Here is an 18,433-nt window from a genome sequence, read left to right as displayed (position 1 = left end):
ATCATGACAATAAGAATAACAACAATTAAAATATATAAACTAGTAATTTCAACATTTATATGTAATAAGTTTTATAAGTGAGTCTGACAAGATTATTGTGTTTAATACAATAGTTTTTTAAAGTAACAATAAAAAATCATTCTTAATATTGAAAAATTATTATATAAAGTTTAAATATTGCCAAGTCATTGCTAAGTGATCGTTACCTTTTTGTTTTTTATAATAATTTTTCATCTACAATCACACTAATACCTAACTGTGAAAGTGTTATCAAAATAGATTAAATGACAATGATTTTATCATTTTTTAAGCATTATGTGTTTTGAAAATTATATTTTAGTTGTGGGTAAGAAAATGTTGTTTAAAGCTTCAAACATTAGTTATATATTTTCCTGTATTAAATATAATATCTCTGATTTTTTTTTATAAGACACCGGTGTCCTTTTTTTATTAGATACTTTATAGTTTCTATGAAACAGTTATTATGTTTTTCATTTGGCCGAGTTAGTGGGAACTTAAATTTAGACTAAAGAGGAGAAATGGTAATAGATTTAATGGTATTAATTAAGGATAAAATTATTATTATTATATGTTTTAGAAAATTATGAAACTCAACTCACTTAAACTAGTTTTATTAGTTTAGTAATTCAGTTAAATTAAAGGTGCATGTAGAATGGAATAAAGAGAGAAATATAATAACACTTATGAGAGAAATTTGAATTATTTTTTAAAATAACGTGAATTTTTTTTTCTTGGTATAGTAATCTCATAAAGATCATCTCAAAATTCTCAATCTATTTTGAAGAATTTTAAAAATAAAGCTTCTATTGAGACTTAGATTTGTACTATTCAATTAATTTTAATCAAATATTCTTTTAAAAGATCTTGATCATATGCAGTCATTTAAATTAACAATTAAAATATGTTTATAATACATATAATTTAAATATACTGAATACTAAATATAAATAACTCTGTTATAATATGGATACATTAACTAGGTGAAATATATTCTATTATTTTTTATGCCTTAAGTTATTTGTCGTTACTTGAAATTTAAACAATAATAAATAAGTGAATAGAAATAATAATTTTAAATATAAGAGAAGGTAAATAACTTGTTGAAAAATATAAATCCTAAAAGCTCTCTTGTTCAAAAAATACCAAAAAAATTGGTATATACAAGACACTGATATAATACAGAAACGTGTAAGTATTTTTCCTATGAATTTGATTAAGTGTAGTGTGAAGCCATAAATTAAAAGCAACACTAAAACACAACAGCCTCATACTAAAATTTGGCATCGCTGTTCGAAGGAATGACTCCTCATACTAAAATTGAAGATTTTAATTTACCAAAATTTAAAGGCACTGAACAAAACATGCAACACTTATTTACATTACAATCTATCGCATGAAATTAGTAATAGATCACAATATCAAATTAATCTAAGCTATAAACCCAGAAGATGAACTATATCATTAATGTATAAAAGTAAAGGCAAGAATAGTTGTTACCAAAAGTAGGGCATATGAATGAGAAAATACTCAATATTTTGTACTCGGCTACATAGCCGAATTTGGCAACTCGGTTTATGAAGTCACTTTGAATTTTATTGAAAGCGAGAAAAATTAAAAAAATCCTTTTAAAAAGAAAAATATTCTGAGATCCTGAATAGTAAAGAAGAAACTATTTTTCTAGTTGATTAGTATTTAAATTCAAGAAATTGCATCTATATTAGCTTTGTATAAATAGCTATTCTTAAAGATAGAGGTCGTGGGTCAAAAAGATTTTAAAAAAAACGCTACTATAATATAGTTATATTACGTTTGAAACATGGGTGAAAGTTGAAAAACGCGTATTAGCTTATTTTATATCATTCATTTCATTTTTTGGCTTTTGTGGATCTCTCCTAATTCCTGGGTCCATATACCACTCTTCTAACGCTGTTTCTTAATCGTTTTCAAACCACTCTTTCTTGTTTTCATATTCAACTAACAATGTGAAATGAAAGGTCAATTTTATAAATTATTTTATATTTTCAATAACAGTTTCATGATAAATATTTAAATTTAAAATACTGACATGATTACATGCATAAGAATAAAGAAAGAAAACGAAAAATATGATGAAGTTGTACTTCAGTTTTTTTTACCAAACGCGTGAAGCACGAGTGGCGTACTTCTAGTCTTCATTTTCCTCCCTGTTTTTACACATTGATTTCATTCCTCTCTTTGAATATCAGTATCAACTCTTTAAATATGGTAAAGTTATAAGTCATTTACATCTTGTTCGATTTCATCAAATGTGGAAACTTTTTTAGTTTTGTTTCATTATTGGCGGCCGAGACAATAATGACTTTAATATTTTAATAAATTAATCAAAATAAATATTGGATTGAATAAAATTACATTATTCATTGTTTACAAAATATCGATTATATTTATTAATTACTATCACAAATTAATCATCATAGTAAAAATATAATTTGACAAAGTTTACAAAATAAATTAGTTAAATATATAAAGAAAAATTAATTTGTTAGTCTTTATAATTTTCTTTATTAAGTTGATGCAAAATTTAAATGTTCGAACGATAAATTAATGTAAAATATGTCACCAATAATAATATGATCTAAAGAAAAAATATTTTTGAAAGATAAGTATAGTAAATGAAAATATATATAAAAAATAAATTATCAAATTATGTAAAAATACTATGTTTTGTTATTGATACATAATGGTGTAAGGATATAATTACAAAAACTTAAAAGGATAAGGACTTAATTAAAAGTTTTAAATTATAACAATTTAATAAAAAATTATAAGAACTATGAGATTAATTTAATTAATATAAAATATAATGTTTTCGTAATTAGTTAAGTATTTGACAAATTTTAATGTAATTTGTCAATTAAATATTTTATTTATCTCAATTAATTAAGCACAATAATTTGATAATATGATATTTAACTCAATTAAATATCATTTAGTATATCTCACATAATCACTAAAAAAATAGACAAGTCTTTACTACAATTACCAAATTTAACACCTTGAATAATTGGTTGTGTAAACGAAAACTTAGGCTATGTTTAATATAATATTATGCTAGGAGAGTTTTAAAGTGATACTAAATATTATTGGTAAAATTTATTCTTAAAAAATTTAAATAACATCAGGTATATGAAATAATAGTATTAGATAACATTATAAAATGCATTATAATAATATCTAATAAGAAAGTTTTATATATAATTTATGAGTGTAAATTTTAAGAACGTTTTTAAGAAAATTTTCAAATGACTGTACTTTTAAAATTTGGTTCTATTTTTTATTATGCTAGGTGTTTTAATTATGTTAATTATTTATTTTAATTCATTATTAAATTAATTTTTGAAAAATTTATAATTCAATTTTAATTGACATTTATTTATTTACCTGATATAATAAAATATTTCTTAAAAGTAAATATAATGTTTAACTTTTAAAAATTTGTTAAATTTCAAAATTGTTGTATAATATATATTTATAATTAATTAGTAAAAATTATTTTAATTTAATAATACCGTGCAATATACAGAAAAATTAGTTGTAATATTATGGTGTGTCAATTAATATTTAAATCTGAAAGAGAAAGTTTTTAATACGATACCTATTAATATTTAGTGTCATGAGTTTATATAGCTCTTCAGTTCAGTCCCACGAATTTAGTTACAATTCAGGCAAAATAAAAACCCAAAGAGACTAAGAATGATACCAATAAAGTGCGTAACAATTTAAAATTGACAAATATACTTTCATTGTTTGAAATTATTGGTTCCGTTATTATTTATTTTAATTAGATTCAAACATTTGTATTATATATATACACGTTATTCTTTGACATAATTTCATTTTTAACCATAGTATTCATATTTTGTACAGATTATTTAGATTTTTCAAATTCTTTTTTTATATATAAATATTTAAAATATTAAATGATATTACAGTAATTTAACATTCGTAAAAACAAAAATATATAGAAACAAGAATAAATTGTATTAACTAAACAAAGTAATAGATATTATAATTTAGATAAATTATAGAAATTAAAATATTAAAATATTTAAAAATCATAAAAGATATTTAAAATAACTAGTTTTAAAGTTTGATAGATTGAATTAGAGCTGTTTAATAAATAAATTTTTAAGTGTATTTTTACTTTGATTTTCAACTAAATAAATTCTCTTTTTCTATTATATCCTAAAGTAAGACCCATAATCTAATTAGTACTATATTTGTAAATTTTTATTTTAGAATTAGTCTTTTAAGAATTTAGTGCGACCACATTTTTTTAGTCGCCTAAATATGTGAAATAAAAGAATAAATTTATTTATATTTTATATGTTTTCAAGGTTATATGTTTTTACACACTGCATTACTCTCATTCAATATTAGTATCAAGTATCAACCCTTCATCATTCTCTTTCACTGATGGCTGAGCTTGAGTCAGTGCCATTTGCTGTTGCATCAAATCTTATTCACAGGTTAGCTTCCCCAGATTTTCTTGAATTTGGACAAGAGTATGGTGTGATGGAAGAGTTAGAAGAGCTTAAGAACACTATTGAATCCATCAATGATAAGCTTCTTGACGCCGACAATAAACAAGATCAAAACGGTGGTGTGCGAGTTTGGATCAGAAAGTTCAAAAAAGTACTTCATCATGCAGATGACTTTTTAGATGACCTTGCTATCGAATTCAGAAGAGACAAATTGGGTGCAGCAAAAGGAAAAGAAGTAAACAAGGTACTTCTTTCCATTTCATCATCAAATCAAATTCCTTTATACAATGAAGTGCCTGACAAAATTAAAGAAATACGAGAAAGTTTTAATGATGTAGTAAAAGAAATGAAGGATTTGAATTTAAGCCCAAGATCAGGGGTAGTCAAGCAGACTAACCTTGAATGGAGGGAAACATGTTCTTTTGTGTTAGAATCAGATATCATTGGAAGAGATGACAATAAAAAAGAGATTATTAGTCTGTTGAGACAATCACATGAAAAGGAAAGAGTTTCTGTGATTGCTATTGTTGGCATTGGTGGTTTAGGGAAGACAGCTCTTGCACAATTGGTGTATAATGACTTGGAAGTGAAGAATTTTTTTGAAATGCAAATGTGGGTGTGTGTCTCTGATAACTTTGATGTGAAAACTATTCTGAAGAAAATATTAGAATCAATCACTGGTGACCAAGTTGAAGACAAGTTATCGTTAGGCAACTTGCAAAGAAAACTCCACCAAAAAATAAGTGGTAAGAAATATTTGTTGGTCCTGGATGACATTTGGAATGAGAGTTATGACAAATGGGCTGAATTGAGAAAGTACTTGATGTGTGGCGCTCAAGATAGCAAGATTTTAGTAACAACTCGAAGTGATAATGTATCAAAGGCAATGACTGCTGGTACTTCCTATCCTTTGAAAGGTTTGACTGACGAAGAATCTTGGAGTTTGTTGAAGAACATTGCATTTGAGGATGATTCCAAAGAAGTGAATCAAACTCTAGAATCAATGGGGAAAGAAATAGCCAGAAAATGTAAAGGGGTTCCACTGGCGGTCAAAACGCTGGGAGGCTTGTTACGAGGACAAACTGAAGAAAGTGAATGGAAGAATGTTTTACGTGATGACTTCTGGAAATTATGTGAAGAGCAAGATAGTATCATGCCAATTCTAAAACTCAGTTACCACAACTTGTCTCCAGAAATGAGACAATGTTTTGCTTACTGCTCTTTATATCCCAAGGATTCAAGAATTCCAAAGAATGAGTTGATTCCGTTATGGATTGCACAGGGTTATCTTGAATGTTCAGCTGAAAAACACCGCATGGACATGGAAGATGTTGGTAACCAATTTGTAAAGATTTTTTTGATGAACTCATTTTTTCAAGATGCTGAGAGTGATCAATATTGTGAGATCATTAGTTTCAAGATGCATGATTTAGTGCATGATCTTGCAATGCTTGTTGCTGGCAATGATTGCTGTTACATGGATAGTAAGGAGGAAAAGGTTGAAGGTAGTCCCATGCACGTGTGTTTGGAAGCTGGGGCCATTCATATATTGGATTCATTGAATGCAAGCAGACTGCGAACTTTGATTTTGCCGGAGACGTGCAGTCTTGAAGAGGAGGAAGTGTCTGCTGTTGTTACAAAATTCAAATACTTACGCGCCTTGAGGATATCATATCTTTGCAAATGGTCTGATTCAATTGGAGAATTGAAGCATTTAAGATATCTTGATATTAATGGTTTGCAATACCCATGGATTAAGATACCAGTTGGGTTGGGAAAACTATGCTCTTTGCAATTCTTACCAGTCCTGTTCGTGGGAGATAGCGAAGAAACAAACTGTTGCAGCACACTAAATGAATTGAAGGATTTAAACCACTTAAGGGGAGAATTAACAATTGATTATCTGAGTAATGTGAGAGACGTGGCTCTGGAATCACAGGATGTAAACTTAAAAGAAAAGAAGTTCCTTCAATCCTTGACTCTGACATGGTTGGATGAAGACGTTAACAGTGACAGCATACAATTACTAGAAAACCTTCAGCCCCACCATAATCTTAAGCGATTGGAGGTGAATTGGTATCCAGGCGTGCTTTTCCCAAGTTGGCTTTCTCTCCTCATAAATGTTGTTGACATCACTCTCGTTGGGTTAGTTAATTGTCGCTGTCTCCCACCGTTGGAACGTCTCCCGTTCCTGAAGTCACTTAAGATAGATTTTCTTCGTGAATTGGAATACATAGATCTTGATGAAGATGGTTTTGCAGTAACCTGCTTCCCATCTTTGAAGAGCCTTGTATTAACAAGTTGTGATAAGCTCAGGGGATGGCGGAGGTGGAGAGATGATATCAATGATTCACATAATCTCTCTCTACCTCTTTCATTTCCTCATCTTTCTCGTCTAGTCGTTTCTTTCTGTCCACAGTTGACTTGCATGCCTACTTTTCCAAAAGTCAAGGTTTTAGACTTGAATGACTGCAGTGCAGAGCCATTAAGAGTAACATTAAACGCAACAGTGTCAACATGTTCGGCTGACTCATCTTCTTCCGTTGCTCCTCTTTCCATGCTCAAAGAATTGACGATTTCTGATCATATAAATTTACCAAAGGGTTGGATGCAAAATCTGACTTCTCTCGAGTCTCTTCAAATTCAAAACAGTGAATTACTTGAAGAATTTGAGACAGAGTTTAAGGACGACAACAATTGCCTTCCTTCTCTGCGAAAAATCAACATAAGAGAGTGTGAAAGGCTAAAGGCTTTGCCAGATTGGATTTGCAACCTCTCATTGCTTCACCATATCACAATCTCAAGCTGCCCAGAATTGGCATTTCTACCCGAAGGAATGAGTCGTCTTACCAACTTAAAGATCTTTGAGGTCAAGAATTGTGCCCTCTTACTTAAAGAATTCCGAACAGAGACAAGTGATGTTATTCGCCAAATTGCACACATCCCACAAATTATCCTGAGTAATTGGTTCTGAGGATAAAGGTGATGATCTGATGCCCTTTTCTATCAAAAGCAGGTTTGTTTTTGTTTTTGTGTAAACATGTTAAACTCAACCGTGCCTGTTTTCTTTGCTAATAATATTAATTTTTAATTGTTAAACAATATCGTAGCCTGTGTTTAAATTGATATTACATATTTAATCCTAATAAGTATTTTTTTTCTTTGCACTGGTATTATTAAAAAATATATAATTTAAATAAAAAATAAAATACTATATAATTTAATAATTTTTATAAATAAATATTTAATTATTAATAATAAATATTCTATTATATTAATAAGATTAAATTGAATAGATTTTTTTAAAGTAAAAACTAACTATAAAATTTATATTAAAAGCTTAATTATTTAGACTTAAAATAATATATTTTATTATTTGTATAACATCTTTGTCAAGGGAAGTATTGTTACTTTATCAATTGATATTTTGTCTATATGTTTAAGTTTTTTTTTTAATCATACTTTTATTGCACAATTTCAAATATATTTGTTATGGGATGTATTGTTGCTATATGATTTTAACATAATTCTTTTAATTTCTTATGAAACAATCACTCACGCACCATCTCTCGTTGATATTTGAAAAATACATAAGCTCATTTAAAAATATAATATTTAGAGATAAATTAAGAAAAAATGCGAATTAATAATTATTTTTAATTATTAAATTATCTTTATATTAAACTTACTAATAGAGATATCACTATTGACTTTTTATAAGCTCTAAATTAAGGTATTTAAGTTATTTCTCATAACTATATAAAAAATTGCATACTATTAGTAAAAAAAATAAAATCAATCCTAGTAAGAAAGACACAGATGAGTATTAGATTCACTCCCTTTGGATTCAAGAAATCAATTTTACTTGATTGTTAAAAAAAAATTATTATTTATTTTTTACCTTTTATTGAAAGTACAACTACCATTTGCAATAGTTCAATAACCCATCTATTATAATGTTTTTCGTTTTAGTCTCTCTTCCTAAGAAGGATAGTTTACAATTACTTTGGAAATGCCAAAATGCATCACAATTAACCAATTTCAAAAGCAAGAGTCTAATCCCAAGACTTATGATCTCACTCTTGTTTTGTACAAGAATCGTCAAGAAATAAGGGAAACGCAATCAACTCTTCTTTTACAAGAATGCTTCGTACTTGCCTTTCTTGCCTTCTGCTCCTTATATAATGCGTTCCTAGCAGTCTTTCCTATCTTCATTCTTATCTCTCTCAATAACTCTTTCTTCATTCTCTGCTTTGTTTTGTGGTTCAAAGATGAGTCAGATTCCTGAAGAAATGCCATTACTCTTAACATGCTTAAGCAGAAGATGAGTGAGTTTGCAAAGGAAAGGGATGCGGACCAGTTTCATAGCCCAAGGAACTTCCTTTCGGCTCTGGGATGCTTCTGTTTTAAAACCCATAAAGATGAAAGAAAATGCTCTCTGTTTGTTCTGGTTGCCCCTTTTACAAACATCATTTGTTTATGTTATTTTCCTAAGATGACCATTTTTTTGTTCATTTTTTAAGAATAATTTTAGATTATTTTCATTGAGGTGTTCTGTTTCTGTTTGTATGTCATCCAAAAAAGAAGCAAAGGTCTCATGTGGAGTCATTTTATTGTTACTGACCCAACATAGTAAATTTGTTATCATGGTTTATGTAATTGAAACCTTCAATTTATTTATTTTTCAAGTTATCCACTTTTAAATTTTTTAATTGTTAAATCCTAAGGCTTTTCATATTGGCCAAGGTTATGATTTTTAGTGTTCCCAAAATTATTAACTATTTTTATGTTTATTTTATTTAATGTATGTTAAATATATTTTATTAAACACTTTAAACCGTGGATTGAATTATTTTATAATTTTGAAAAAATAAATATTTTATTTTTAATTCAAAAAATTAGTCTTAACTTCTACACAAACGTTAGAAAAATCAATTTTTTTAACATGTCAAGATAAAAAAAATATTCATAAAATTGAAGTGCATTAATTTAGGTGTTTTGTGTTATTTTTTAATTAAATTAAAATTTTATTTTAATATTTTACACCATAAAAATTAGCATTGAAGGTAAGCAGCCATTAATGAGATATAATTTTAATTTTAATTAAAAAAATATAAAATGTATTTATAATATTAAAGGTAACTTTAGTCTTAAATTATTATAGTAATGAAAATCACAAAATTTAATTAATTCAATACATATGAAGTGTTTTATTTTTAATTAAATTTAATAATTATTATATGTACAATATTATAGTAATTTAAAAAATTAAGATGCTTTTCATGATAATCCGCCAGTGCATTTGCATGTTTTAGTTGTTGTTTTAACGGTTATAGTTAAATGTATGATAAAAAATAAAAAATAAAATAAAAAATTTAATTTAAGCTCTTAAGACTAATTTCAAGTAATTAACTATAAATTTTTTTATTAAAAATAAAAATAATTATTATATTTTTATAACTTTTAATATAATTGATGTATTTTTTTTTTTAATAAAAACTTTGTATTTTTAACATTTATTTAGTGAAAATGATAGGATAAAACATAATAATATGTAAACAAGATAAAAATAAAATATGATAAAAATTGATTAATTTTTATCTTATTATATATTTAATGTATACTAAGACAGTAAAATAGATAACATTATGTCATATATTTAATGTTTGAGATAAAAAATAAGAATAATAAATTATTATATTTGTTATATTTAAACAAGTTGAAAAATGATTAAATCTCAAATAAAATCAGAATGTAATTAAAATTAAATAAATTAAAATATTAAAATAAAATAAAAATATTATATTAATATATTTTTATATTCTTAATTATATTATTATTAATATTTAATTATTTAATTATTATATTAATATATTATATTATAATTTTTTATTTATAATAAATAAAAATTATATTTTGTTTAAAAATTAAAACTAAATAAATTAAAATTTAAAAATAAAATAATAATATTATATTAATATATTTTTATTTTTAATTTTATTATTATTAATATTAATATTTAATTCTTTAATTATTATATTAATATATTATATTATAATTATTTTTATTTATAATAACTAAAAATTATTTAAATATAAATTATATTTTATTCAAAACTAAAATTTAAAAAATTGATAAAAAATAAAATAAGAAATTTAATATATATATATATATATATATATATATATAATCATATAACAAATAATATAATTTTAAATAAATTATATATAATCATATTTTTTTTAACTTACCGAATGTTTCATTTTTATTGATTTAAATTTTTTGAGTATAGTACTCATAAAAAAATTTTAGAGTACTATAACACACACCTATAAATTAAAATTTTATTTTAATATTTTGCATCATAAAAATTAGCATTGAAGGTAAGAAGTTATTAATGAGATATAATTTTAGTTTTAATTTTAATTAAAAAATATAAAATGTATATAAAATTACGGGTAACTTTTGTTTTAAAAAATCATTATAATAACCTTGTAATGAAAATAATAAAATTTAATTAAATTTAATACATATTATATGTACAATATTATAGTAAATTAAAAAATTAAGATGCTTTTCATGATAATCCACCAGTGCATCTACATGTTTCAGTTGTTGTTTTAACGGTTATAGTTGAATGTACGATAAAAAATAAAAATTTTAATTTAAACTCTTAAGACGAATTTTAAGCAATTAACTATAAAAATATTTATTAAAAAGAGTAATAATTATTATATTTTTATAACTTTTAATATAATTTATGTATTTTTTTTTAATAAAAACTATATTTTTAAGACTTATTTAGTGAACATGATAGGATAAAAAATGATAATATATAAACAAAATAAAAATAAAATATTATAAAAAATTAATTAATTTTTATCTTATTATATATTTAATGTATACTAAAATAGTAAAATAGATAACATTATGTCATATATTTAATGTTTGAGATAAATAATAATAATAATAATAATAATAATAATAATAATAAAAGTGACAAAATTACTCTTTTATTAAAATTATAATTTCTTAAAAATATTTTTATTTAAATTTTTAATAAAAATATATAAATTAAAATTTTGAAATATTTTATTAGTATATATAATATTAAAATTTTGATATTAAATTATAATAAAAGTTTTCAATTTTTTTACAGTTAAAATTTATTTTTAATGATAAAAAAAAATTTAGTAGCTAAAATTTAAGTGTATTATGAAAATAAGATTAAATTATAATACAAGTATTTTTTAAATCAGTTTTAATTTCATAATTAAAAGTTATAATTTGTTAGAATACGTTGATACTTATTTAAAAATCATAAGATTTTTTATTTTTTTTTACATTTTGATCTTTTAGTCTAATATAATTAATAGAAATAAAAAATGTATATAATTACTTTTGTAAAAACTAAATTATAATAATTTTTATGTAAGAACCTAATTAAAAATGTTAAGTATAATAGTATTACATACTATAATTTAACCTAATTTTTATATAAAATTATAAAATTTAATATAACTTTTATTTAAAATAATATTATAAATTTAATAAAAATTAATTAATTGTTTTTATTATATGGTTTTTGGATTAAAAAAACGTTTATAATATTGTTTTTTAACACTAATTTTTGAAGTTAATTTTAAGAATATGACTGGTTTAAAAAGTTAATATTTACTATATTAAACTATAAAGTGTGATAAATATTTTTATTTGAAGGATAGTTGAAGTGAGCGAGACTCTAGTCCATGCTAACAACATTCTTCAACTCTTAACATATCACTTGAGTTTTTTTTGTGCTTTTTTTTTTTTTTTGCATGCATGTGTATTGGTTTTTTAGTAGCTAATATTTGTTTTTTTAGAGTTTTCAAGATTAGGAGTGGGTAAAAATTCAAAATAAAAATTCAGTCCATAACCTAAGTCCAACTAAATTTATAAATTCAAATTTTTAAAGAAATAAAAAAACATAATTTATAAGAAAAAATTTGATCTAATATTTCAAGATAAAAATAAAGAAATATTTTATGCTCTAGTAAATATAAAACAATTATAACCGTTAATTTTAGTAATAAAATTATTAATGTATTTTTAAAAAAAGTAAATATCCTTAAATATCTTTTTAGAGAAACGTTTCAATATCTCTTAAGTTTAGAGTAACAAGTAACATATATCAAAAGTGAATATAATTTGAAAACGCTAGATTTTTCTTTCTCAACAATGTTAATTAGCCTACAATAGTAAGATTGATTTGCAATAGTAGTTTGCAGCTTGCAATAAGGATTCAATTGTAGCATAGCAGCCTGGATTCACTCATAGCATCGCAGGTGCTTTTTCCCTCCTCTTCAATGGATTTTCTCTAATATTATGAAATCTGAGCACACTGTTTAAGATATTTTCATGCCAAAATAGGAATAAGGTGGTATGTGGGAACAAACAAAAGCAAAAGAGTGTGTTTGGCTTCTTCCTTTCTAGTTCTTGGGGAGAGAAGGAATAAGAGAGATTGACATTAGAGGGTCATATGCTTAGAACCTAGTTTTTGGAACACAGTGTTCTTTATACAAATTCAAAGTCACTGATACAAAAGATAATTCTTCTTACTGTTATCCTGTTTTCTTGCTTGTTACTGTACTCTTGGACTCGAGGGCATGAATATTTTATTTAAATTATACTAAAATATTAAAGAATACTTATGTTCTTTTTTTAAATAAACTATTAATTTCATTATTAAATTGTTTCACATATAAAATAGTATAGAATACCTCCTTAGAGGTAGAATTTATCTTTTTTTTTTCTTTTACTCCTTTTTCTGTATTATCTTTGTTCCTTTTCTTTTCCTCCTTATTAGAGTTTGTGATCATGAAGAAGAAGAGACTAGAATAATTTTTTATTAATACCGTAAAAGATTATAAGAGGGGTATCTTTTACAAAGATAAAACTGATAGACTATATCAGCGATAACAAACTGTAACAAAATAATAACTAACTAATTGCTTGACAAGTTTCCTTTACACCTCCCTTCAAACTCATGGTGGAAGCTAATGAAACCTTGAGTTTGGATCTGAAGATTGTAATTTGTGGATTTGAAATAGCTTTAGTGAGAATATCAGGAACCTGAAATTCAGCAGGTAGATGAACAACAAGACTTTATCACGAACAAAATGCAAATCTAACTCAAAATGCTTTGTGCGAGAATGCATAATAGGTTTCGCAGCAAAGTGGACAACTTTATCACAATAAATTCTTGGCAATACAACTGGAACACAGAACTCTCTCAGCAAATTCTGCAGCCATAAAATATCAACAGTGACAGCAGCTAGTCCTTTGTACTCAACCTCAGTACTACTTCGAGAAACAACAACTTACTTCCTAGAAGACCATGATACAAGATTTGGTCAAGATACACATAATAACCTGTGATAGACTTTCTATCATCATGGTCTAGACCCCAATTTGGGTAAAAAAAATCCCATGATATGTAGCTGCTGCAAAGGTTTTATGTGCAAGTCTCCCCCATACTTATCTGTTTGTTTGTCCTCAAGCAAAGTGCTGATTAAGTGAATAACATAATAACTTAAAACATATTACCACACACAGAACCCGAAACAACGGAGATTAAGGGAGCAACAAGAGTAATATCAATGAGCATAAGCAATCAAAAGGATTTCCAATTAGAATCTTATAATTCCATACTTTTCACTCAAATGTCAAACTAAGGTACTCTACTTTTGTCTCTCATTAAGGGACAAAATGAGATATCACTCAGTTCTCCTAAAGAAAAGTGTACTACCATAGGCTTGATTATAAACCGACTCTCCACTAAATAAATTAAATGCAAGTAAAAATCATGAGGTCTTTTTCAGGTTATAATGTGGCTAAGAGGTTATAATAATTGAGGTGAGATAAATGAAAGAAAGGAATATATAAAGGGGTAATAAATTGTAAAAATTATAAACATCCCCTAAGTTAACAAATTAAGCTCTTGAAGTAATTTTTATATTTTTGAATATAAACAATATCTTTACTCCTCTCTCTTTTCAATCATATATAACCCTTTTTCTTTTTCTCCTTTCAAAGTGGGCAACTAGTTGTATCTCAAACATGATGATGGCCAAGAATAAAAATCTTATTATGCCTCAATCACATTAAAAACATGCAATTAAAAAGAGAAGTCTTAAGTGGGTTCCAAGTCAAGTTCTAGAGCACAAATCCTAAAGAGATAATCACACAAAACAATGAGGAAATCCCCTTTAAGGCTCAAAACTCACATCTGTGGGTTAAAGTTAATGTAGAGCATAAAAGTAAGGAACCTAGCTAATTATTAGTTTCCAAATGAAAGTATAATGCCAATAATAATCACTCAACATGCTCTTCTATATGGAAAAATTGGGTTCCATGAGGGAAAATGTTTTAAATTATCATAAAAAAATAGCATAGATACTTTACTCAAGAACATGTAATTAACAATTATATAATTAGGAACTACTCTCCTATACTTAAAGCAAAACATTGTCCTCAATTTTTGAAAGCAATCACAGAGCGCTTTATGAAAATAAGAATTGCCTATAGTGCATGGAATTGTAAAACTCCCTAGATCCATAAGCTTAGGCGGCAGCTTCCTTAGTAAAATTGCTGAGCACTCCTCATTCAATCTGACTGTCTCGAATTCTTTCAATTTCTTTTTGTTGCTTAGCATCTCCTTGAGAAATTTAGCATATTTCGGCATCTGTGATATGGCTTCAACAAAAGGAATATTGATGTGGAGCTTTCTGAGGATCCCAAGGAACTTATTGAACTGAGGGTCTCTCTGGCTACTCATCAATTGTTGTGGAAATGGAACTTTCAGTTTTGTCACCACTGGTGCATCTTCCCTTGTCTCCTTTTTCGCATCTGGCTCCGTCTAGCACGGTTGTGCCTTCGTTGTCTGCAAGGGCGTGCTGTTCTAAGCACGGCCGTTCTGTTTCAGGCAGCATTGGCGTGCAGGGTTATGCAAGGGCGTGCTCCTCCTTCAGCACAGGCGTGCATGACTTATGTGTTTGCGTCCCATTCAAATTTTTCCCACTTCTTAGAGTAATGGCATTGCAATGCTCCCTTGGATTAGGCTCAGGTTGAGATGGTAGTATTCCTATCACTCTTTGACTCAGAAGATTCGTAATTTGCTCCAATTGTGCACTCATCTTAGAGGAGCTGGCTTGTATTTCATATTTAACCTCTGCGAACCTCTTATCAGTTCTCTCAATATGTTGGTCCAACTTGGATTCAAGCTCTGTCATCCTCTTATCAGAGTAATGCACATATTGCATCATCTGTTCTTGAAAGTTGGACTGAGATCTAGGAGCTTCTTTTCCTTCAGGTCTTGCTCCCTGACTTTGCATATAAGGACGGCGATAAACACTTGAATTTTGAGTTCCAAAGCCATTCCCCCAAGAGTTAGGAGGATTACTCCCCCACCCTGAACTGTGATTGCTCATGAAATTTGCCTCCTCTTGCTTAGATTTTGGGCTTGCAAGAGCTCTTACAGGTTGGTCTTGAGCCTTCATTAAAGATTCTAGTTGCTTTGTAAGGGCTGCCATTTGGTTCATTAGTGGGTTGTTGCTCTTTGCTTGGTAAATTGGGGCAGTCTCTTTCCTCTTGATGTTAGCAGTGTGCCACTCAAAGCTAGAAGATGTCATCTCATCGATCAGCTTGTATGCATCATCTGGATCTTTTCTTATGAGGGACCCTCCTGTTGTGGCATCAATTGTAGCCCTAGTAGTGATTGATAGGCCACTGTAAAAAATTTGTACATATCTCCATGTCAAAAAATCATGATGAGGACATCTCCTTAAAAGCACTCCAAATCGCTCCTATGCTTCGAATAAGGATTCTACTTCATATTATTGGAAGTAACATATCTCTGTCATAAGCTTAGAGGACCTTGATAGGGGAAAGTACTTTCCCAAGAATTGTTAAGTGAGATCCTCCCAAGTTTTGATGGAGTTGGTTGGGAGTGAGGAAAATCATGCATTCACCTTTTCAAATACCGAGAATGGGAAAAGACAGAGTCGAATAACATCATTGGAGACTCCATTGTATTTTATGGTATCTGTCAATCGGAGGAACTTTGTTAGATGTAAATTGGGGTCTTCATTAGGCATGCCTCCAAACTGTATGGAGTTCTGGACCATGGTTATGAGTGCTGGTTTCAATTCAAAATTGTTTGCCTCCACATTAGGGGCTGCGATACTTCCAGGGGTGCCTTTAGCAGTGAGTGTCATGTAATCTTGAATTGATTTCCTTCTCTCTACCATTCTTTGCTCTCTCACTTCTTTTCTTTGTCTACGCGTTGTTCTCTTAATCTCTGAATCAAATAAACAAGTTGTAAAGCACTTAGAACGAGTGAGCATACATTAAAACAAATTGTGAAATGAAAAAAATTAAAATAAAATAAATACGAAAATTATAAAAAAAAATTAACAATAAACAAAACAACATAAAATAAAACACAAATTGCTTAAATCAATTAAATTTGAGATTTTCTTAATATTGAAAAAGCAATCCCCGGCAATGGCGCCAAAAACTTGTTCAGAGGGCAAGTGTACCCATCGAGAAGTAATAAAGGGTTCTTAAATTAAGTTCTTGAAATATCGTCCCATAAGGATTGATTTTCAGTTACTAAGAATTTCCTAATTCAATTGTTTAAGCTTCAAAGATACGGGATTAATTAAAAACAAGAATTTATAAAATTAATTATAAAACTAAGAGTAAAGAATACAATGCACGTCTTGGTTAAACTTATCGGAGAGGAATTTAAGGCATATGAGTTTTCTCATTCAATCATTTATGTTATTTTTCTATTTAACTCTAAATTCGATTTCCTTGTAATTACCAATCATTCATACGAATACTATTAATACCCAATGTTCATGCAATATTAATATTCTTTTCTCTAAATCAACATCCCCAATGGTCATGCAAGACATTAATTTAAGAAAGCTTTAAGAGCCTACAAACTTGTTAATTTAATAACGATTAGAAGAGAAAGATTGGTTTGATCCACCTAATCCTTTGTCTCGTTTTACCATATAGATCTATTAATTAATCGAGGTACGGTCGCCTAACGATATAATTAATTAGGATTAAGAGAGAAGTGCAATAGGATAAAGTCTAATCATGAAACGGAAATCAAATTTAGATTCAAACATCAAAATCTCATAAAATCATGAACAATAGTTCCCATAGCCCTAGCTATGGACTTAGTTACTCATGCTAAAGAAAAGAACTAAAACAATCATAGACAAAGCCATAATCAAAAGAAATAGCCAACTAGAGTGTGAGATGTGTTCTCGGTCTTCAACTACGATTGCTTGAAGCTCCAAGTCTTTCCAAGCATATGCCAAGGATCCTGTGCAAGAGAGACGAGATGAGAGATGTATCCCAAAGCAAAAGCCAAGATGTCAAAAACGGTCTTCCTAATGGTGCCTCAAGTCTTCCTTTTAATAGGGTTTGAAAACCCTAAAAACTCTTCATAATTGGGCTTCCCGCAGATGAGCACGATCGTGCAAGGCCTTAAGCACGATCGTGCATGGGCTTAAAGCACCCCCGTGCTTATTTGAAGGGTCTGGGCATGCTGGCTCCTGCGAAGCTCTAATCTTCTATCAATTTGGGCCAAAATGCACCCAAAATCCACTTGCGGCCTCTTTATACCAAACTACATAATTAATATATAAATTAGTGTAAAACCCAAATAAAATAAAGGTCAAATATGAATATATGAGCTGTAAAATAAGGCCTAATTACAGACTTATCACCATATATGATTGAACCTTGGAGATATCATAAAATCCATTTTACTGCCCGCCAATGATGCTTTTATGGTCTATGCATAAATTAATAGACCTTATTAACGGAGA

The 18,433-nt window shown here is 27.6% G+C and overlaps 1 protein-coding gene and 1 non-coding gene across 2 annotated transcripts; both read left to right on the top strand.

Moving 5' to 3' along the window:
* The first annotated feature begins 4,476 nt into the window (after positions 1-4,476).
* Positions 4,477-15,615, top strand: LOC113850681 (putative disease resistance protein RGA1). Its single transcript, XM_027481245.1, has 3 exons — positions 4,477-6,986; positions 7,074-7,511; positions 15,291-15,615. The coding sequence occupies exons 1-3, from the start codon at positions 4,477-4,479 to the stop codon at positions 15,613-15,615; spliced, it is 3,273 nt and encodes a 1,090-aa protein (XP_027337046.1).
* Positions 15,616-16,343: 728 nt separating this feature from the next.
* Positions 16,344-16,450, top strand: LOC113851778. The gene has a single exon (XR_003502343.1). It is a non-coding gene; the product is annotated as a small nucleolar RNA R71 (small nucleolar RNA).
* The last annotated feature ends 1,983 nt before the right edge of the window (positions 16,451-18,433 follow it).

This window comes from Abrus precatorius, unplaced genomic scaffold (genome assembly GCF_003935025.1).
Source record: "Abrus precatorius isolate BTA unplaced genomic scaffold, Abrus_2018 Scaffold9, whole genome shotgun sequence".
Taxonomy (NCBI): Eukaryota; Viridiplantae; Streptophyta; class Magnoliopsida; order Fabales; family Fabaceae; genus Abrus; species Abrus precatorius.
This window is presented reverse-complemented; position numbering and strand designations above follow the sequence as displayed.